General features: G+C 37.7%; 1 protein-coding gene across 1 annotated transcript in view; it reads left to right on the forward strand.

Annotated features, from left to right (window-relative positions):
• Positions 1-22,637, forward strand: part of PRKD3 (protein kinase D3) — an 86,168-nt gene that overhangs the window by 56,407 nt on the left and 7,124 nt on the right. The window contains exons 9-15 of the mRNA XM_065929428.1: positions 1,972-2,095; positions 9,966-10,043; positions 11,149-11,425; positions 14,174-14,226; positions 16,254-16,326; positions 17,353-17,459; positions 22,281-22,442. Coding sequence (XP_065785500.1) covers positions 1,972-2,095; positions 9,966-10,043; positions 11,149-11,425; positions 14,174-14,226; positions 16,254-16,326; positions 17,353-17,459; positions 22,281-22,442 — 874 coding nt within the window. The remainder of the gene's footprint in view (positions 1-1,971; positions 2,096-9,965; positions 10,044-11,148; positions 11,426-14,173; positions 14,227-16,253; positions 16,327-17,352; positions 17,460-22,280; positions 22,443-22,637) is intronic.

Below are 22,637 nucleotides of genomic sequence, written 5' to 3' on the forward strand. Positions count from 1 at the left end.
ATACATACACATATATCCCCTATTTTTTTAGATTTCCTTCTCATTGAGATCACCACAGAGCATTGAGTAGAGTTCCTTGTGCTCTACAGTAGGTTCTCATTAGTTATCTGTTTCATATACAGTACTATATGCTTGTCAATCCCAATCTCCCAATTCATCCCCCCCAAAAAATGTAATTTAAAATCAGTTAAATTGTGGCTAATGCTTTTACGTGTACCACAGTATTTTTCCAAAATAAATTATATTCCTCTTGCTGTCCACTCAAGATGGGAAGGTATGAGAATCCTGTTTTCTTAAAAAGAAAAATGCTTTATTTAAATACAGTCTAGATAATGATACCTAGCTGTGTAGCAGTCTTTCACAAAGTGCCAGCATTGGACTGTCAGGTAAAGCAAAAAGTTTCTTCACAGAGGCATGTTAGCTAATGTTGCAAACTTCAGTAAGAATTATACCTGAGAATGCTGCACAAAGATGATGGTAATGAATTTGGGGGCAGTTTTCATATTGCAGTTCATCTGTTAGCGCTTTGTAAAAATGCTCCTGGATTATGAGACTTATATATCCTCCTATATTTATAGAAATTCAGTTTTTTTAGATACAGCCTATAAGATACACTACTTTGTGACACAGTGTTAACATTTCAAGCAGGTTTTGTTTTTCATTGGCAGCAAATAGGTATTTAGAGAAAATGGGTCATTTGTCAGTCTCACATGGCTGAGTCATTTATTCAGTTTGTCTTATCATTGAATTATAGCGATTATTATCATTATCATTATTAACTAAATGTTTGCCCAAATTGGAGACTTAAGAGAACTAAGCCGCTTTCCTAATCATGGCAACTTCACAGTTTTAAGAGCAAGTATTTAACTGTTTGAGACTCAATTGAGAAGCAGTGTATTTTTCACACACTTAGGCCAACGTGCTCTTTTCTCTCCAGCTCCACTGTTTCTGACCTATGTTTCGGTATTACCTGATCTGACTCATTTCATTATTATTTTTACTTTCTTAATACCTGTAAATCATTTTTCTTTCAGTATCTTCTGTTAGTAAATGTTGCTGACAACATGAATAATGGAATTTGATATTTGAATTTTGTCTTGTTATGAATTTATTAATTTGTCATGTTATCTAGGGTACGATTTTTGGCAGCAATCCCAAATGAGACCTTCTCTCAGTCTCCAGATTTGCCAACCGGAGAGGATTCTTTCTGCTCTTCATTGCTTTCTTATGTCTTGTGGCCCTTCAGAAATACTGATGAAAAATAATGATGACTTACAGTATTGTTGTAGGAAGGGGGGGCCCCCCTCCAGGGCCCCAAGAGCGGGCTCTTGTCCACCACTCGGAAATGAATTGTCCGAGGAGACACATGCTGACAAAGCAAGAGATTTTAAACTGGGAAAGGGCACCCGGGTGGAGAGCAGGAGGGTAAGGGAACCCAGGAGAACTGCTCTGCCACGTGGCTCGCAGTCTCTGGTTTTATTGTGATGGGATTAGTTTCCAGGTGGTCTTTGGCCAATCATTCTGACTCAGAGTACTTCCTGTTGGCACACGCATCGCTCAGCCAAGATGGATGCTAGCGAGAGGGATTCTGGGAAGTGGGCGGACACAGGGTGTCTCCTTTTGACCTTTCCCGAACTCTTCTGGTTGGTAGTGGCTTATTCTGTGTTCCTTACCAGGATCTCCTGTTGTGAAACAACTCATGCAAATGGTTACTTCAAAACCTGGCCAAGGTGGACAGTCTGTCATTGTGCTTCCCCTAACAGTATTATCTTTGTCTTTTATAAATTAACTATGTATCATCATAACAGGATTAATTTATCTTTTTCTTCTTAAGCCATTGTTTGTCTTCCTAAGATTTTTTTGAGGAATTTTAGTTTAATTATCTTTGAAAGGGTTTGATCAGTTTACTGTATTGATAATCTTTTAAGTTAACATTATAAATATTTGTCATAAATTTAAAATATTTTTTAGTCCATCAACAAGCAATAACATTCCGCTGATGAGGGTCGTCCAGTCCATCAAGCACACAAAGAGGAAGAGCAGCACCATGGTGAAGGAAGGGTGGATGGTCCATTACACCAGCAGGGACACCCTGGTCAGTAGCCACAGGCATTGTATTATGGCAATGAAACTGTTATGTGCTTTACTTTGTGCGTTTTTTAAGTCAAAATGACAATGAGGTATATATTAAGACATCATAGTACACTGGAGCCATCTTTTCATTTAGGATGTTAGGAATATTTAAAAGGTGAAATATCTAATGTACTATTTTTTATAAATTGGTAGAACAGTAGAGATTCAAAGCAAGTCTGATGATACACCACCAAATGCACAATCTCAGAAAGAATTGATACTCCCTGGTGCCTCAGATGGTTAAGAATCTGCCTGCAATGAAGGAGACCCAGGTTCAATCCGTGGGTCAGGAAGATATCCTGTAAAAGGGAATGGCAACCCACTCCAATATTCTTGCCTGGAGAATCCCATGGACAGAGGAGCCTTGTGGGCTACAGTCCATGGAGTCAGAAAGAGTTTAACACAACTAAGCGACTCTCACTTCACTTCACAAACTTCTGCTCTGCAAAAGACAGTGTTAAAAGATTGAGATGACAAGCCACAGACTTGGAAGAAATATTTGCAAAAAAGATATCTGTAAAAGACTCTTCTTCAAAATATACAAAGAATTCTTAAAATTCAACAGTAAAAAAACTTAAAAACCTGATTAAACAATGTGCTGAAGACTAACACGTACCTTGCCAAAGAAGATACCTAGATGGCAGATAAGCATATGAAATGATGCTCCACATCTTATGTCATCAGGCAAATGTAAATTAAACAGTGGGATACCGCTGCTCATCTGCTGCTATTCTAATAGCCAAAATCATAAACACTGAGAACACCAAATTCTGACAAGATGTAGAGCAACAGAAACTTTCTTTGATTGCTGGTAGGAATGCAAAATGGTATTGCCAACATTTGAAGACAGTTTAGTAGTTTAATGCAAAACTAAAATGCTTTTTACCAAATGATCTAGCAGTCATACTCCTTGCTGTTTACCCAAAGAAGATAAAAGCTCACATTCACCTGGAAACCTGCAAACATATTTATAATAGGTTTATTCATAGTTGCCAAAAACCTGGAAATAATGGATCTCCTTCAGTAGGTAAATGGGTAAATAAACTGTTCTGAAGACAATGGAATGTTATTCGGCACTAAAAAGCAATGAGCTGTCAAGCCATGAAAAGACTTGGAGCAATCTTAAGTGTATATTGCTAAGTGAAAGAAACGAGTGTAAGAAGATTACATACTGTATGATTCCAACTATATGATATTCTAGAAAAGGCAGAACTGGAGGGTACAGGGTGGGGACAAGTAGGAATGAACAGGTAGAACACAGAATTTTTAGGGCAGTGAAAATACTCTATGTAATACCATAATGATAGGTACTTGTCACTATGCATTTATCCAAACACATAGAATGTACAGCACCAAGAGTGAGCCATATTATATAACCTATGGACTTTTATGATCATGATGCGTCAAGTGTAGATTCATCAGTTGTAACCATTGTACCACTCTGATAAGGGTGTTGATGGGGTCTGGGATTATGCATGCCTAGGGACAGGAAGTATATATGGGAAATCTCTGCCCCTTCCCCTTAATTTGTGATGAACCTTAAGCGGTTCCAAAAAAGTAAAGTATTAATTAAAAAAAATAAGTTATATAGACACATGTTTAGGAAAAAAACAATGCTTTATGGCAAAGAACAGAAACAAAGACAAATGACAAACTGGAAAAAGTTTTTTTCCAACACAGAACACAATAGAAAAATAGGCAATGAATCTGGATAGGTCTCAGACAAGGAAATGCAGATCACTCTTAAACATGAGATCTTGATCTCATTTTCAATAAAAAAATTACAATTTAAAATGTTATGAAAATACTAGCCAAATAGTATACTAGCTGCATAGTCAGAGCAGTCCTGAGAAAGAATGGAGCTGAAGGACTAAGCCTTCCTGACTCAGAGTTCACCACAAAGCTGCAGTCATCACGGCAGTGTGGTACTGGGACAAAACAAGAAATACAGACCAATGGGAGAAGGTAGAAAGCCCAGAAATAAACCCATGCACCTGTGAGTGCCTTATTTCTGACAAAGGTGGCAAAAATATACAATGGGGCAAAGACAGCTTCTTCAATAAATGGTGCTGGGAAAACTGGACAGCTACATGTAAAAGAATGAAATTAGAACACTTCCTAACACCATACCCGAAGATTAAAAAGGTAAAAACTTCAAAAAAAAAATTTAAAAGATAAAAACTCGAAATGGATTAAAGACCTAAATGTAAGACCAGAAACTATAAAACACTAGAGGAAAACATAGGCAGAACACTCAATCACATAAATCAAAGCAAGATCCTCTATGGCCCACCTCCTAGAGTAATGGAAATAAAAACAAAAGTAAACAAATGGGACCTGATTAAACTTCAAAGCTTTTGCACAGCAAAGGAAACTATAAGTAAGGTGAGAAGACAACCCTCAGGGTGGAAGAAAATAATAGCAAATGAAACAACTGACAAAGGATTAATTTCCAGAATATACAAGCATTGCATGCAGTTCAGTTCCAGAAAAAGAAACAACCCAATCAAAAAGCAGGGAAAAAAAAAAGTGGGAAAAAGACCTAAACAGACATTTCTGTAAAGAAGACATACAGATGACTAACACACATGAAAAAATGCTCAACATCACTCATTATTAGACAAATGCAAATCAAAACAACTATGAGCTGTCACCCCACACCAGTCAGAATGGCCATCATCAAAATGTCTACAAAAAATGCTGGAGAGGGTGTGGAGAAAAGGGAATGCTCTTGCACTTAGGTGGGAATATAAATTGATGCAGCCACTATGGAAGAGAGTATGGAGATTTGTTAAAAAACTAGGAATAAAACTACCATATGACCCAGCAATCCCACTCCTAAATACACCCTGAAATTAAAAGAGACATATGTATCCCATTGTTCATTGCAGCACTATTTACAGTAGCTAGAACATGGAAGCAACCTAGATGTCCATCAACTGATTAATGGATGAAGAAGTTGTGGTACATATACACAATGGAATATGACTCAGTCATAAAAAGGAACACATTTGAGTCAGTTCTAATGAGGTGGATGAACCTAGAACCTATTATACAGAGGGAAGTAACTCAGAAAGAGAAAGATAAATATCATATACTAACGCATATTTCTCCACTCTTCTCCAGTAGCATACTGGACACCTACCAACCTGGGGAGTTTTTACCTTTTTGTCATACGTTTTTACCTTTTCATACTGTTCATGGGGCTCTCAGGGCAAGAATACTGAAGTGGTTTGCCATTCCTTTCTCCAGTGGACCACGTTGTCAGAACTCTCTGCCATGACCCGTCTGTCATTGGTGGCCCTGCATGGGATGGCTCATAGTTTCGTTGAGCTAGATAAGGCTGTGGTCCATGTGATCAGATTGGTTAGTTTTCTGTGATTGTGGTTTTCATTCTGTCTGCCCTCTGATGGAGAAGGATAAGAGGCTCATGGAAGCTTCCTGATGGGAGAGACTGACTGAGGGGGAAACTGGGTCTTGTTTTGATGGTTGGGCCGTGTTCAGTAAATCTTTAATCCAATTTTATGTTGATGGGCAGGGCTGTGTCCCCTCCCTGTTGCTTAACCTGAGGCCAAACTCTGGTGGAGGTAGTGAAGATAATGGTGACCTTCTTCAAAAGGCCTGACACACGCACTGCTGCACTCAGTGCTTCCGACCCTGCAGCGGGCCACTCCAATCCATGCCTCTGCTGGGGCCTCCTGGACACTCACGGGCATGTCTGGGTCAGTTTCTTGTGGGGTCGCTGCTTCTTTCCCCTGGGACCTGGTGCACACAAGGTTTTGTTTGTGCCCTCCCAGAGTCTGTTTCCCCAGTCCTGTATAAGTTCTGGTGGTTCTGTGGTGGGGTTAATGGTGACCTCCTCCAAGAGGCCTTATGCCATACCGAGGTCTGTGCACCCAGAGCCCCTGCAGCAGGCCACTGCTGACCTGTACATCCACAGAAGACACTCAGACACAGTTCTGGCTCAGTCTCTGTGGTTCGGGCGTGCGTTTTGCGCCCTTCCCAGGTCTGAGCAGCTCAGGTGAACAGTTGCTTGGAGATTGCACTGTCCCAGGCAGGCCATGTGTGTTAATCACCTCCTTGGTCCCAGCCACTCGGTTTCCCAGGTGCACCGCGAGAGCAAAAGCAACACCCAGTTGTGGATGTGACGGGTGACAGAAGTAAAGTCCTATGCTGTAGAGAGCAGTATTGCATAGGGACCTGGTATGTTAGGTCCATGAATCAAGGCAGATTGAAAGTGGTCAAACAGGAGATGGCAAGAGTGAACATCGACATTTTAGCAATCAGTGACCTAAAATGGACTGGAATGGGTGAATTTAATTCAGATGACCATTATATCTGCTACTGTGGGGATGACTCCCTTAGAAGAAATGGAGTGGCCATCATAGTCAACAACAGAGTCCAAAATGCAGTACTTGGATACAATCTCAAAAATGACAGAATGATCTCTGTTCATTTCCAAGGCACCATTCAGTATCACAGTAATCCAAGTCTGTGCCCTGACCAATAACACTGAAGAAGCTGAAGTTGAACAGTTCAATGAAGGACCTACAAGACCTTCTAGAACTAACACCCAGAAAAGGTGTCATTTTCATTATAGGGGGCTGGAATGCAAAAGTAGGAAGTCGAGATACCTGGAGTAACAGGCAAATTTGGCCTTGGAGTACGGAATGAAGCAGGGCAAAGGCTAACAGAGTTTGCCAAGAGAACGCACTAGTCACAGCAAACACCCTCTTCCAACAACACAAGAGAAGACTCTACACATGGACATCACCAGCTGGTCAGCACAGAAATCAGACTGATTATATTCTTTGCAGCCAAAGATGGAGAAGCTGTATACAGTCAGCCAAAACAAGACCGGGAGCTGACTGTGGCTCAGATCATGAACTCCTTATTACCAAATTCAGACTTAAATTGAACAAAGTAGGGAAAACCACTAGACCATTCAGGTATGACCTAAATCAAATCCCTTATGATTATACAATGGAAGTGACAGAGTCAAGGGATTAGATCTGATAGAGTGCCTGAAGAACAATGGACGGAGATTCATAACTTTGTACAGGAGGCAGTGATCAATAGCTTCCCCAATAAAAACAAATGCAAAAAGGCCAAATGGTTCTTTGATGAGGCCTTACAAATAGCTGAGGAAAGAAGAGAAGTTAAAGGCAAAGGAGAAAAGGAAAGATATTCCCATTTGAATGCAGAGTTGCAAAGAACAGCAAGGAGAGATGAGAAAGCCTTCCTCAGTGATAAATGCAAAGAAATAGAGGAAAACAATACAAGGGGAAAGATTAGCGATCTCTTGAAGAAAATTAGAGATACCAAGGGAACATTTCATGCAAAGATGAGCACAATAAAGGACAGAAATGGTGTGGACCTAACAGAAGCAGAAGATACTAAGAAGAGGCAGCAAGAATACATAGAAGAGCTATACAAAAAAGATCTTTGTGACCCAGGTAACCACAATGGTATGATCACTCACCTAGAGCCAGACATCATGGAATACGAAGTTAAGAGGGCCTTGGGAAGCATCAGTATGAACAAAGCTAGTGTAGGTGATGGAATTCCAGTTGAGCTGTTTCAAATCCTAAAAGATGATGCTGTGAAAGTGCTGCACTCAACATGCCAGCAAATCTGTAAAACTCAGCAGTGACCACAGGACTGGAAAATGCCAGTTTTCATTCCAATCCCAAAGAAAGGCAATGGCAAAGAAGGCTCAAACTACCGCACAATTGCACTCATCTCACACTCTAACAAAGTAATGCTCAAAATTCTCCAAGCCAGGCTTCAACAGTACATGAACCGTGAACTTTCAGATGTTCAAAGTGGATTTAGAAAAGGCAGAGGAACCAGAGATCAAATTGCCAACATCTACTGGATCATCAAAAAAGCAAGAGCATTCCAGAAAAACATCTACTTCTGCTTTATTGACTACACCAAATCTTTTGACTGTTGTGGATCACAACAAACTGGAAAATTCTTCAAAAGATGGGAATACCAGAACACCTTACCTGCCTCCTGAGAAATTCATATGCAGGTCAAGAAGCAACAGTTAGAACTAGACATGGAACAACAGACTGGTTCCAAATCGGGAAAGGCTGTGTATTGTCCCCCTGCTTATTTAACTTATATGCAAAGTACATCATGCGAAATGCCGGGCTGGATGAACCACAAGCTGGAATCACGATTGCTGGGAGATATATAACCTCAGATATGCAGATGATACCACCCTCATGGCAGAAAGTGAAAAACTAAAGATCCTCTTGATGAATGTGAAAGAGGAGAGTGAAAAAGCAGGCTTAAAACTCAACATTCAGAAAACGAAGATCATGGCATCCGATCCCATCACTTCATGCAAATAGATGGGGAAACAATGGGGGGCTCCAAAATCACTGCATATGGTGACTGTAGCCATACTATTAAGACGCTTGCTCCTTGGAAGAAAAGCTATCGCCAAGCTAGACAGCATATTAAAAAGCATTGTCATTACTTTGCCAACAAAGATCCGTCTAGTTAAAGAGATGGTTTTTCTAGTAGTCATGTATGGATGTGAGAGTTGGACTATAAAGAAAGCTGAGCACCGAAGAATTGATGGTTTTGAACTGTGGTTTTGGAGAAGACTCTTGAGAGTCCCTTGGACTGCAGGGAAATCCAGCCAGTCCATCCTAAAGGAAATCAGTCCTGAATATTCATTGGAGGGATTGATGCTGAAGCTGAAACTCCAATACTTTGGCCACCTGATGCCAAGAACCAGTTCATTGGAAAAGACCCTGTTGCTGGGAAAGATTGAAGGCAGGAGGAGAAGGGGACGACAGAAGATGAGATGGTTGGATGGCATCACTGATGCAATGGACATGAGTTTGAGTAGGTTCTGAGAGTTGGTGGTGGACAGGGAGGCCTGGTGTGCTTCAGTCTATGGGATCACAAAGTCAGATACGACTGAGCAACTGAACTGAACACATGTACAGAATCTAGAAAAATGGTACTGAAGAATTTATTTGCAGGGCAGCAGTGGAGAAACAAACATGGAAACAGACTTATGGACATGGGGAGAGGGGAGGAGAGGGTGAGATGTATGGAGAGAGTAACATGGAAATTTGCATTACCATATGTAAAATAGACAGCCAATGGGAATTTGCTGTATGTCTCAGGAAACTCAAACAGGGGCTCTTTATCAACCTAGATGGGTGGGATAGGAAGGTAGATGGGAGGGAGGTCCAGAAGGGAGGGGATATATGTATACCTGTGGCTGATTCATGTTGAGGTTTGACAGAAAACAACAAAATTCTGTAAAGGAATTATCTTTCAATTAAATAAATAAATTTTAGAATATGTTAACAAAAATACTAGTTTTTATTTATCAGTGTAGCACAGGTTAGTAATATGCTGTGTTAGTGACGGTTTGAGTAAATAGGCACACTCATGTTGCTGATGAGACTATAAATTGGATCCAAAAATAGAGGAATAACTTAACACTGTCAAGAAAAATTACATATGCATTTATCTTTTGACTCAGTAAAGCATCCTTTAGAAATTTAATCCATGGGCAAATTACATATTTGCATGTGTCATACATATGTATTTTTGTGTGCATGCATGAGATTCTTGAAACCTCCAAAACCTAATAACATTGTTTGCTTTGAGTAAGGGTGGGAGTGAGATAGGAGTGATGATGGAAGTATACTTTTCACTATATATCTTTTCAATTTTTCACATTTTGGAGCTCATGAATTTTATATTAGTACAAACTTAAGAGATGAGAGGGAATGGAGAGTTCAGACACTTCAGAGGAAGGATTACTTTTGAACCTCACAGTTTTGTGCTCTTTGTAGAGAAAGAGGCATTATTGGAGACTGGACAGCAAATGTCTTACACTGTTTCAAAACGAATCTGGATCAAAGTATTATAAGGTAAAAATTTCACATCTTTTAAAAATATGTACATTAAAATACTGTGTATTTTCCAAATATATCCAAGTAATATTTATTAATTGTTACATTGGATTACAGCTATTATTGCTCTGCCTCACAGAGTTTCTAGAAGTCACTGTTAAGTTCCTTGTAAAAGCAAGTATCCTCTACCCCTCCGTTTCACCCCTTGGAACAGCCTTGCTGCCAAATTTTTTGTTGTTGTGTGATTCTTTGTTTCTTGCCTGTCAGGTTGCTGCTGTTTTCCTTCTGGGTACCAAGTGGTCCTCCATATCAGTGGATGCCTAGCCATTTTATATAAAGGACTTGACCCTTGCATACGAAAAGACAACTAGACTATGATTTAGATTAGACTATTAAAAGTCCTATGATTATTCTGATCAGAAGAACCTATTGTGATATTCAGCATTTCTCCCATTTTACCTTAGACCCCAATTCCCAGATGCTTCATTTGGCTCTTCTTTATGTAATTCTCTTTGCTCGACTTGATCCACATTTTGCCAATATCACCAGTTGACACCAGATAAAATTGTTAGTATAGCGATTGTATCAGGAAGAAAGAAAATAGAGACTAATGAATTGCTTTGAATTGGTTGAATTTTTCTAAAGAAGTTTTCTGCTTTGGGAAGTAGACTAAACATAAATGTTAAAGTTATGGACAGAACCAGAATAGAGCACTTACAGTTAACACTGACATCCTCCTTTGCTGCTGTTACTTCTGCCTCATTCTTCTTTGGGGCCATGTCTTGCAGATGGCAGCCAGTAGAGTAGTTGTTGAATTGACTTCCTGACAGCTGGGAAATGGCAGGTGTTGACTATAGCAGCAACCACCCTTCTAAATCCTTGCTGCAGGCCTGAATTACTAGCTTAGTTATTATACTCCATGCTCTCTGCCTTTGTCATTGCTGGACACGCGAATCATTCAGAGCAGATACCCTCATAAGACTTGACTGTGTTCATGTGCCACATTCACATGCTTGTGTTTGTCTTTAATGGTATTCTTTAGAAATGCATATCTTTGATTGTTTAGTGTATTTGGAAAAAAAACACATATTCATGTTTCCTAACACTTAGTTCTTTACTTCAGGAAATTCCACTTTCAGAAATTCTCCGCATATCTTCACCACAAGATTTCACAAGCATTTCACAAGGCAGCAACCCACACTGTTTTGAAATCATCACTGATACTATGGTATACTTTGTTGGTGAGAACAATGGGGACAGCTCTCACAATCCTGTTCTTGCTGCCACTGGAGTGGGACTTGATGTAGCACAGAGCTGGGAAAAAGCAATTCGCCAAGCTCTCATGCCTGTGACGCCTCAAGCCAGTGTCTGTACTTCTCCAGGCCAAGGGAAAGATCACAGTAAGCAATAAGCTTCTTGATGACTTTTTCCCCCTTTGGTTCTTAAGCATTTTGTGGGTGCAGTTGTGTTTCTGTATTTGTTTTAAGCTTCATTTTTGTAGTCAATACCATTAGTTAATTGCTTTATAAAGTTATGTTGGTCATAGTATGTGCTTGCAGTCCCCGGAGCGAGGCTCCACAGTCAAGTCTCCCTGTATTTAAATCTTGGCTCTGCTGACCTGTTATGTGATCTTGGCAAGTACTTTCCTTTTCTGTAACAATACCTACTGTATAGAGTTGTCAGCATTAAATGAAAGAGAACCAAACGGGGTTAAGTAAGCGACAAATATTAGGGTTGTGCTTCATGGTGGGATTTTCAGTCTGAAAGTGTTGCAGTTCACATAGTAGTTATAAATGTTTGAAGTCAGAAATGCTGCATTTGTTTTAACTGAATTAAAACATTCAGAAGCATTTTAAAAAAATATTGAAACACATGTTCTTTGCACCAACAAAATTTATAAAATAAAACCTAAATTTAAGTTTCAAGTGAATACTTAATCACACAGCCATAGTAAGATGTCACTTCCCTGCACCCATCCCCCCATTGGCATTATGTCATTTATGGTGAAAGAGCTTTCATTCATTAGGCAAATACATTTAAATTGAAAGACACATCAGCTTCTTTTCTTTTTCAGCTGCATTGCACAGCTGGGATCTTAGTTCCCCAACCAGGGATGGAACCCAGCAGTGAAAGCGCTGGGTCCTAACCCCTGGATGGTCAGGGAATTCCCTCAACCAGTTTCTCTATGCCTTTTATTTCAGTTCAGCTATGCTACTTAGTATACCTCTTCTTGGCATTATGCTAGGCCCTGAGCTAGAATACAAAAGAAATACAAAGATTTTTAAAGCTAGGAAGGGAAATAGGTGCATGAAGCAGTAGAGTGCAAAGAGGAGTAGTACATTTCTCAAGGAACTCAGATACAGATAGGAAGGTGAGTGGAGACTTCATGATAGAGGAGCGTGATGTGGACCTTGACCTTGGATCTCACGTAAGTTAGGATAGGCAGTGCTGACCTAGGTGTGTGCGTGGAATTAAGGGGACATGTGATCAAAGGCATGAGGGTAATGATCATGAAAATGTTTGGTGTTGAATATTGATTCTGAAAGGGTGAATAAAATGGATAATCACCATGTTTCTTAAATTTGAGGGGATTTTCGAACTGTCTGATATTCTAATTGGACCTTTTACCCCAGAAAATAATGCAGATATATAACACAAATTTTATATATAATTGGATTTAGGGTCCTTCTCAAGCCCATCCATGGACTCTTCCCTCGGGTTATAAGTCCCTGAGGACAGACTATAGAAGGGCGAAAGGAGAATGAAAGCCCAGTTCTGCCACTTCACTAGCTTCATAGTCTTGGCCTCTTCAGTTCTCTCTTCCAAAAGGAGAATGATATAATGATTGCATATGATGCACTTAGCACCATTCCTGACCTAGTAGTGACACTATCACTGTGCTGCTGCCGATGCTGTTGCTGCTGTCCTTACAACAACCAGTCTAGAGCAGAGTTCTCCTGGGAAGCGATAGAAATGAAAACTGGATGGAGTTAAGACAGTGGAGGCCTTTGAAACAAAATAAATATTGACTTAAACTAGGAAACTGGAACTACTGCAAAGCAGAGTCTAGGCTCATTCATTTTGTTGATGCTGTACATTTTTGCTCTGTTGCATTAATACTTGATTTTTTAGGTTATTTAAAGTAGTTTAAAATTGACTTAATACTTTAAAATGGAGTTTCCACAGTCATTTACTTATTTTTTGATGTATAGTTGCTTATATTTTCTTCTTAATGAAGTTTTATGTGTTTATATTTGGGATTATAAAAGAAATTTCATATCTTTTTCTTTGAGTTATCACTGAGAGTCTAGATGTTTGAGAACTAGTCTCTTGCTTTGCTTTCCTGATTCCCCATTTTTCTTGTCAGTTACTTCCTTTGCTTACCTACGTCATACAGACATTTAAACGTTATAGAAACATGTAATATGAGAAACTCTTCCCTATACATGTCACATGTCCCCCTAGCCCCAATCGTATATCTCCCCCCTCAGAAAACCATTAATAGTTTGGTATATATTTCTTGATTTGGGGATGGCTTGGGAAGAGGGGAGTCTACTCTATTTGTATGGTCTTGTTACATTTTTATTTTCACAAAAAAAGTCATTTTTATTGTGAAAGATGTATGATCTTTTTACAACTTGATTTTGTGAACTATTTCATATTATCAGATATATTTCAAAATTATATAGATTTATATAATTTTAATGTTTTATGACAATAATGCATACTTTCTACACATTTTTTAAACAGTCTAGAAGCATATAAAAAAATCTTTGTTCTTCAACCCCATCTCTCTCACTCACCAGAAGTGATCATATTTTGTTTGTTTTGATTCATATGCCACTACCTTGAAACTTACCTTTTTAATTTAATAATATAAATAGCTTTCTGACTCAGTACTTACAGCCCTACATCCTTAAATGTGTAGACAGTATTCTTTTGTATGGATGTATATTCTATTTTACCGGTTTCCTATTGCTGGATTAGTATTGTTTATGGATAAATTTTGTTTTAATGTAATGATATTAACTGTATGTTAGCTAGTTTTTAAAATTTAATGTACTGTAAGCTTTCACATGTCAGTAAATATTAGTATTACTAAGTTATATACTAACAGTTTTTTTCCCCATACATCATTCATTTTACAGAAGATTTGTCTACCAGTATCTCTGTATCTAATTGTCAGATCCAAGAGAATGTGGTAAGTAAATATTACAGCTAAAATATGCAGATTGGGTAATTAAGGAAAATAAAATGTGAAACTCTTACTAGAAAATAAGTTTATAACCCAGAGCACTGTGCAGTTTGCCTGAAGACACCAGACTGAACTGTGTGGGTGATAACTTCCTGGAGGAGTTCTGCTTTATGAAGGAAACTGAGGCAGTTTCCTTTTAAATTATGAAAATAAAGTTAACTTTTTCATAAATGACATTAGAATATTACAGAGTGGTAGACTAGTTCAAAGAGAAGAGAGAGGCTACTTTCTGACTCAGAGCAGGGAAAACTTCCTAAAGGAAGTAAAACTTGAAATATACTTAAAAGTTTTGACACGACTGCTGAGAGGATGACAGTGAGAGAACATTTCATGAAAGTACAGAGAAGCAGAAAATGCAGGATTTTAAGGCAGAGTGAGGACTTAGTTTAGCTGGTACCTGTAGGGGTCAGCATACTTTCTGTAAAGGGATGGAAGTAAATATTTTAGGCTTTGAAGACCATGTACAGTTATGAACTCAACTCTGCTGCCGTTGTGACAAGGCCATAGGCAGTACATAAAGGAATGAGTTAGACTGTTTTCCAGTATAAGATTTTTTGTGAACACTTATATTTGAATTTCATGTAATTTCATGTTTCAGAAGATGACATCATTTTGATTTTTTCCAACCATTTAGAAAGATAAACTGTTCTTAGTTCAGGAGCCATACAGAAAGAAGCAGCAGGCTGGATTTAGCCCACAAGCCTAGTTTGCCAGCTCCTGGATTAGTTAGAAAAACGGCTAGAAAAAGAAGTCCAAAAGTTGTATATAAATTTATTTGATTCACTTCTCTCTTACGGTTCAGCTTGGGACATCTAGCTGTTACTGTTCAGTAACACATAAATGTTAGGTTTTCTAAGACTGTGGTAGAAACTGGATACTCAGTGGTGTTGTGGGAGCTAGAGGGTTCCAAGGAGATTGGACCTGTGTGTCTCTTGTCCAGGTGGCATGTGTGGATGTGCAGTCGATTCAGTCATGTCCGACCCCATGGACAGCAGCCTACCAGGCTTCTCTGTCCATGGGACTCTCCAGGCAAGAATATTGGAGCGGGTTGGTAGGTAGCACAGGAACCAGATTATTGGAGAGAGAAAGAAGTTTTCTCATTTCATTTTTACAGATGAAAAGACCAAGTCCCAGGGAATTCAGCTTATTTAAGATTACCTAATTTAAATGGAAATTAGGGTTTGTAGACGTACTGATTTTTATATGCCAGGCACTAGACTTGACACTTTGTATATCTTCATTTAATTCACTTAAAAATCCAGTAAGATAGATGTTATTATATCTGCTTTACTAATGAGGGAATGAGACCTTGAATAAACTTGGTTTACTCAATCCAGTGATTACCATGAGAAGGCACTGTCTGGGAATGTAACATTGAACAAAATAGGTGTAGTCCCTGACTTCATGGAGACTGGAGCACGTACCCAGATGAGACTGTGACCGAGGATCTGTGGAAAGGATTGGAGAATGCTTTGTAAAAATATTCTGACAGCAGCAACCACTAATGGAACAAAAAAAGGAAAGGGAAGGAAGAAGATTGAGGAGTGGATATGAGTTACACATACTCTTTTCATCTGCCTTTCAAAATAAGTCTGATCTCAATAATACAAAACTTTGAGTCTTTCTTTCAAGTCAAAGATAGCAAATCTCTTTAATAGTAAAGTTGGTAAAACTTTCTTCTTAATTTTTTATGTTAATTTACTTTTTATAGATCACTACTTAATAAATATATTTTTTACAAATCATTTTTCCCCCAGTGGTCTTCTTTCAGAATACATTATAGTTGTACATTAAGAGTTACAGTAAAGTTGGTCTTTCTTAGGACAGAGAATGCCTGTATTTCATAAAGTATTTTATGAAAAAGAAATCCCTCAACCATAAAAACTGAAATGTATTTAAGTATTTGAATGAAAAGAATCAGAGATATTGACATGGTTTCATGGAACTAATAACACTTACTCTTTCCCAAATAGGACATCAGTACCGTTTACCAAATCTTTGCAGATGAGGTGCTTGGTTCAGGCCAGTTTGGTATTGTCTATGGAGGTAAGCAGTTGCAGCCTTTTGCATGTTGTAGATAATGTAGAAAATTAGGAAATTTAAAAACCCATCTGCCAGTTGTTAGCATCTTGTCACAGTTTTGCAAGTGGTTTCTTCCTCAGAGATTAATCTGCATAGTTTTAGATAAGCCCTTTTCACTATAACTTAGTATTAATTTCTTAATTTAAATTGAAAACTTTTTATAAAGAAACAGAGAATCAGAAAATTCACAGTAGTTTTCATCTTTTCTTGTAGCTTACACAAAAAGATGTTTGTGTGGTTTGAAGTTTATGTTGGACTCTGAGAGTTCCTTTATTGAAGTGTGTGCCCCACTGGTTTTCCCACACAGTTGCCCGTTTGTGGTTGGCACAGATGGTGTATCAGGTCTGAACACCTGAAATCTTACCTCGCTCTCTGACTTACATTGCCGAAGCCTTTTAACCTCGCTGTGCCTCAGTATCTTCATCAGTTTAATGGGGCTTATACAACCTGGCCTGTATATTCATTAATATATGTAAAGCTTCTTTACAAGCTATGATGCAAGGTAGAAAAGTAATGTGAATCCTTTGCATTCCTTACCACTACTAGTTGGCTTTTCTACTTGAAGATTTTGCCCTAATACATAGTTAAATCCCTCTGCTGATCCAAAGAACTTAGAATAAAATGAATTCCATGGTACAGTGTTTCTATCTTGACAGAATTTCTGAAGACTAAGTCACATAGTTAACTTTCATTTATTTAATAAGGTGGATTATTTTTCAGCAAACAAGTTCACTCAAATTTCCTGCTATTTCAAATAATAAAACAGCCTTTATTAGAGGCAGTTACTATAAGGGAAAATTATCATAATTATAGGTGAGTAATGGAGAAAGAACAAAATGAGCCTTGCCCCCTAAAAAATAGAAAAGAAAAAATACAAAAAAAAAAAGTAAGTACATATCAGTTTGTCGACAGCTTCCTAATGAAACTTCTGTATTGTATGTGACATTAATTTGCATCTTCTTTCTTAACCTGTACTTTTTTGAAAAATAGGAAAACACAGAAAGACTGGAAGGGATGTGGCTATTAAAGTAATTGATAAGATGAGATTCCCCACAAAACAGGAAAGTCAGCTCCGTAATGAAGTGGCTATTTTACAGGTAAAAAGTTGCTTTGTATTGGTTTTAATTTTTGATTTATGAGTTTTTAAATCCAAGTCTGTCTAGTGAACTGGTAAGATTGGGTTTTTCTTTTCTTTGTTTGCATTTTATAACATTTTGGCTCAGTGAGAGGCCGGTGAGCTTCTTAATTAACTCCCCCTTTTTTTAAAAAAGGCAAAATTAGGTTACAGTAATCTAGGAGTCAAAAGGATCGACATTATGATAGTAGGTTGTTTGGAACACATTTTCATAAGTAAAGTCTTAAATTAAAAAAAGCTCAAATTTCATTCTTACCTCATCACTCCATGAACTAAAAACACTTTGATACTTCTGCCACTGCATTTCATTATAACTGTTTAGTCCATTGAGGTATACTTTTAAAGATATATTGGCAATGAGTTAAATTCCATAAAATAAATTACTGTGAGTTTTTATTCTCATGCAACATGTTTATCTCTTTGGGAAGTCATCTAGAAAATTAAAAGGTAGCTTTATTTTTCTGAATACATTTAATTTATAATATGCAAATGTTTATTGATTCATTGTGTAGCTTTTGCATGGTATTTAAGAAAATGTAATAGTTAATGCTGTCAGAGCCCTATTTGCTTGTGGGTGAAGTTCAAGAAGACACAGCCTATTGAACTTGGTGCTTCTTTGGAGAAGGTAAGAAAGTTGTAAACATGTAATTAATTTTACATTTATTATATTACTGATCACTATTAGTAACATCTGCCTCACTTTTTCCCAGATGATCAAAAGATGGTGGTCTACAAGCTACATGTGGTCACTTCAAGGCTGCCTCCTCCTATGAAGCTACCTTTAAAATAGTCTGAATATAGCATTCAGACTCTGCATTAGGGTTTGAAAATATTGTTAGAGATCTTTTTTTGTATCTAATTTTGGACTCTTTCTCAATATCCAGTTTATATGCAAAAAAATAAATATTAAGGATTTATTCATAAGACTTGATTTCTCCTTGTCACTTTTTAAATTTTTATTGTAGTTAATTTACAATGTTGTGTTACTTTCTTCTATACAACAAAGTGACTCGTTTATACATATATATATATATTCTTCGCCATTATGGTTTATCACAGGATATTGAATATAGTTCCCTGTGCTGTACAGTAGGACCTTGATGTTTATCCCTCCTATGTGTACTAGTTTGCATCTGCCATCCCAAACTCCTAATCTGTCCTTCCCCCACCCCTTTCCCCCAGTCTGTTCTTTATTTCTGTGAGTCTGTGTCTGTTTCATAGAAATGTTCATTTATGTCAAACTTCAGACTCCAGATATAAGTTCTCCTTGTAACTTTGATCACAAATACAGCTCTGAACTAAATACTGAAGCTTATTTTTTTCCCATGTTACCAATTGGAGATGTTAATAACTAAATTTAGGAATTTTCAGGTAATATACAATATAAACACTTTATTATTTTATCACCCTGGTTCTTTTCATTGATATTGCCTGACTGGGAACAGAATTAAATAATTGTAGTATGGGGGATTTTGTTACTTTGATTTCAAAAGGATGAAGTAATGTAAAATCTTTTGTTATTGCCTGAAGAGGGTAGTAGAGTAGTGGGAGAAAAGATGAAGTGCTCTCCTGGCTCCCTATATAAATGGGAAATTCAGTGTTTTCCCCTTCTCTTCTTGGAAATCACCCAGAAGCTACAAGAAAAATGGTAAACAGAAAAGCATACTCTAATATAGATAGAAGAGAGTTCAGATGTACAAAATAGGTAGACATTTTTCCAAAAACAGTGGAGATAGACTGGGCAAATGTAGGAAGAGGCACCACAACAAAAACTGGTTTTGCTGGCTCTTTCTGAGGTCTACAGTCATGATAGCCTCTCTGGGTTTCTCTCAGATAGAAGAAAGTGACGGGGCATCATGACCTAGTAAGATTTAATTCAATAGAAAACATGAAGTGAATTAGGAAGGGCACTCTCGATAGAAGAGTGCAAATCACACTAAACCAAATGACGTCAATAACTTTAAAGGAAAACTAGTGACCTATAGGGAAGAACAGACAGATACATAGTTGTCCATGACAGATGAAGTAGACAAAGCTAATAAGAACAGAAGAGGCCTAAACATCATAAGGTAGATCTAACCAGTTTATATTGAACTCTGTACCCACAAATAAATAAATACTTTATTAGCTAAGAAAAAAAACAACAAAAAAAGTTTTTTATCTTAATGTACTAAAACTGCAAGGAAATTATAAATTTGGGGGGAAAAAATCTCCCACCACCTGAAAAAATCTTTTTAAAGTCTTAATTCTTGAATCAGAGAGCAAAATCACGACCCAAGTATTTAGAAAATAATTGTGAAAATACTGTTTATCAGAGTTTTTAAACTACTATTCATAGAAATGTCAAATACTTAATGAGGAAGTAATGAAAATAAAGGAATTGAGTGCAACTCAAGTAAAAGGATGAACAGTCAACCTGAGGAAAACAATTAACAAAGATAAAACTCGAAGTTAATAAATTTGGTACAATAAATCCAAAAGCTGGTTAGCTATGTGGGTGGAATAACAACAAAATAAGTGTCCAACTGAATCAAAATATAAGAAAATACAAAAACATTTTGGGAGGATGATCACAAATACTGAAAAAAATTAAGGGAATCTTAAAATACTATCTTGGTGGCTCAGCTGGTAAAGAATCCGCCTGCAATGCAGGAGACATGGGTTCAGTCCCTGGGTTGGGAAGATCCCCTGGAGAAAGGAAAAGCTACCCACTCCAGTATTCCAGCCTGGAGAATTCCATGGACTGTATAGTCCATGGGGTCACAAAGATTGGGACATGACTAAGCGACTTTCACTCAATAAGATACTATTTTGTGCAGCTCTATTAGATAAACTTGAAAGCCTGGAGAAAATGATTAATTCTCTATGAAACTATAATTTACCAAAACAGACTCCAGAGGAAATAGGACATTAAACAAATAGAAGTTAATAAAAATTATGTTACAGCATACTTCTGTTTTTGTGTGTCCATGCATATGTTCTCAAGGATGGCAGGGGTTGGGGGTGAGAAACTTGCGAGGTAATCTGACTACAGTGTATAGGGGACAGCCAGCCACACTTACAGCTCTTAAGTTGATCAGAGTTAGGACGTTTTGAATCTTCTGCTTACTGCCATTATCACGCCCCACCACTGGGATATTTCACTTTTTATCTACTATAAGATTGTATCACTTTTTATTTTGCCACCTGGAACACCATTATTAAATTGTTTTAAGCTGATTATAAACAATATTTATTTTGTGCTTGCTGTGCATTTTCTAAACACTTTTAAAACACCAACCATGATTCAGAAGTTAAGCTAAAAATGACTAAGACACGGTCTCTGCTGTCAATACTGTAGTATAGAGTAAGATACATGTACATGTGATATGGTACCGGGGGATAAGCACTACTACATGGACAGTGCAGGGGCAGCTGCTACAGTCCAAAAGGAGGTGGTGTGAGCGAAAATAAGGCATTACGGTGGAAACTGAGAATGATGGTGGGTTCAAAACACATTCTAGACATGAAGCCCAACTTCGCACAGGCTGGAAAAAAGTTTGCCGTCTTGGCATAATTAGCTATCCATAGTGTGAGAAGAAAAGCATAAGAAAAAATTATTTCTGTTAATAAGGATTAAAACATTTAATCACTTGTGCCAGTATTTAAGAACATATTTAAGTTTGAATAAGAAAAATGAAACCAGGTTATTGAAGGTATTAAAATTCATCCAGAAATTTAGATTTATGTCCTGAAATAAAGAATCATTAAATGTTTTTGAATATGGCTGGCTTCTCAAATTCACTTTTGAGGAAGTTTTTTTTGTTTGTTTGTTTTTAATACCAGTAAGATAGTTTGCTTTTTTTTTTTTTCCCCAACAGTATCACCTTCAGCTTTGTATTTTTCCAACCTGTGAGCCTGAAAGTGAAAGTCACTAAGTCATGTCCAACTCTTTGTGACTCCATGGACTATACAGTCCATGGAATTCTCCAGGCCAGAATACTGGAGTGGGTAACCTTTCCCTTCTCCAGGGGATCTTCCCAACCCAGGTCTCCTGCATTGCAGGTGAATTCTTTATGAGCTGAGCCACAAGAGAAGCCCAAGAATACTGGAGTGGGGAGCCTGTCCCTTCTCCAGCAGATCTTCCCGACCCAGGAGTCAAACCGGGGTCTCCTGCATTGCAGGCAGATTGTTTACCAACTGAGCTACCAGGGAAGCCCCAACCTGTGAGCCTAGTAGTGCTTAAGAAAAACGGGGTGATGGTGGTAGAGATGTTGAACCTGAAAGAGGGAAGACCAAATCAAGATACAATACGAGATCAGGACTTAGATAAATAACTACCTTAAAGACAGAGCTACCTGTTGAGCTAAGACCTTTACAAACAGCCCTGAAGAACCAAAGCTCTGTGTAATTGGCTAAAACTTCGATTGGCAGTTGGTGCCTATTTGTGGATAGGATAAGTTAGAGTACCATCAGAAGATTAAAAAGATGAGAAGAAAAAAAACAAAAAACAAACAAACAAAAAAAAAGATGAGAAGAAATGAGAAGAAAGGAAAAAAAGCAGTAATGGACAAGGGCAGTTATATAATCAAACTGGGAAGACATTCTTCCCCTTCCCGTGCATCTTCTCTTCAGTACAGAACTTTGAAAATCAAACTCTGATCCTTTTTGTTTGCTTTTATTTTTCTGAGCTATCTTTTGTGCCATTATTCCATACAATTAATTGCAGCACATCGTTAGATATTTGCATTTGCATAGTAAAACTTTTCTCAAGTTGGTCACATAATGTCCTGCAACTCTTCAGAATTTGCACCATCCTGGGATTGTAAACCTGGAATGTATGTTTGAAACCCCGGAACGAGTTTTTGTAGTGATGGAAAAGCTACATGGAGATATGCTGGAAATGATTTTATCTAGCGAGAAAAGTCGACTTCCAGAACGAATAACTAAATTCATGGTCACACAGGTATTTTTAAAAACTTTTTTTTTTTTTTGAAACTAGAGAAAAATTAAGGACTATGAGAAATAGTAGTGTTTTTCACATATCGGGATATTGTGGATATTGTTACTTTGAAGAAGACAATAACACTTCAGTTAAATCTTGATGAACTGTAATGGACTTTTCAAATTATTATACCATTTGGGGGGTCCAATTAGGATT

The sequence above is a fragment of the Muntiacus reevesi genome, chromosome 3, assembly GCF_963930625.1.
Source record: "Muntiacus reevesi chromosome 3, mMunRee1.1, whole genome shotgun sequence".
NCBI lineage: Eukaryota > Metazoa > Chordata > Mammalia > Artiodactyla > Cervidae > Muntiacus > Muntiacus reevesi.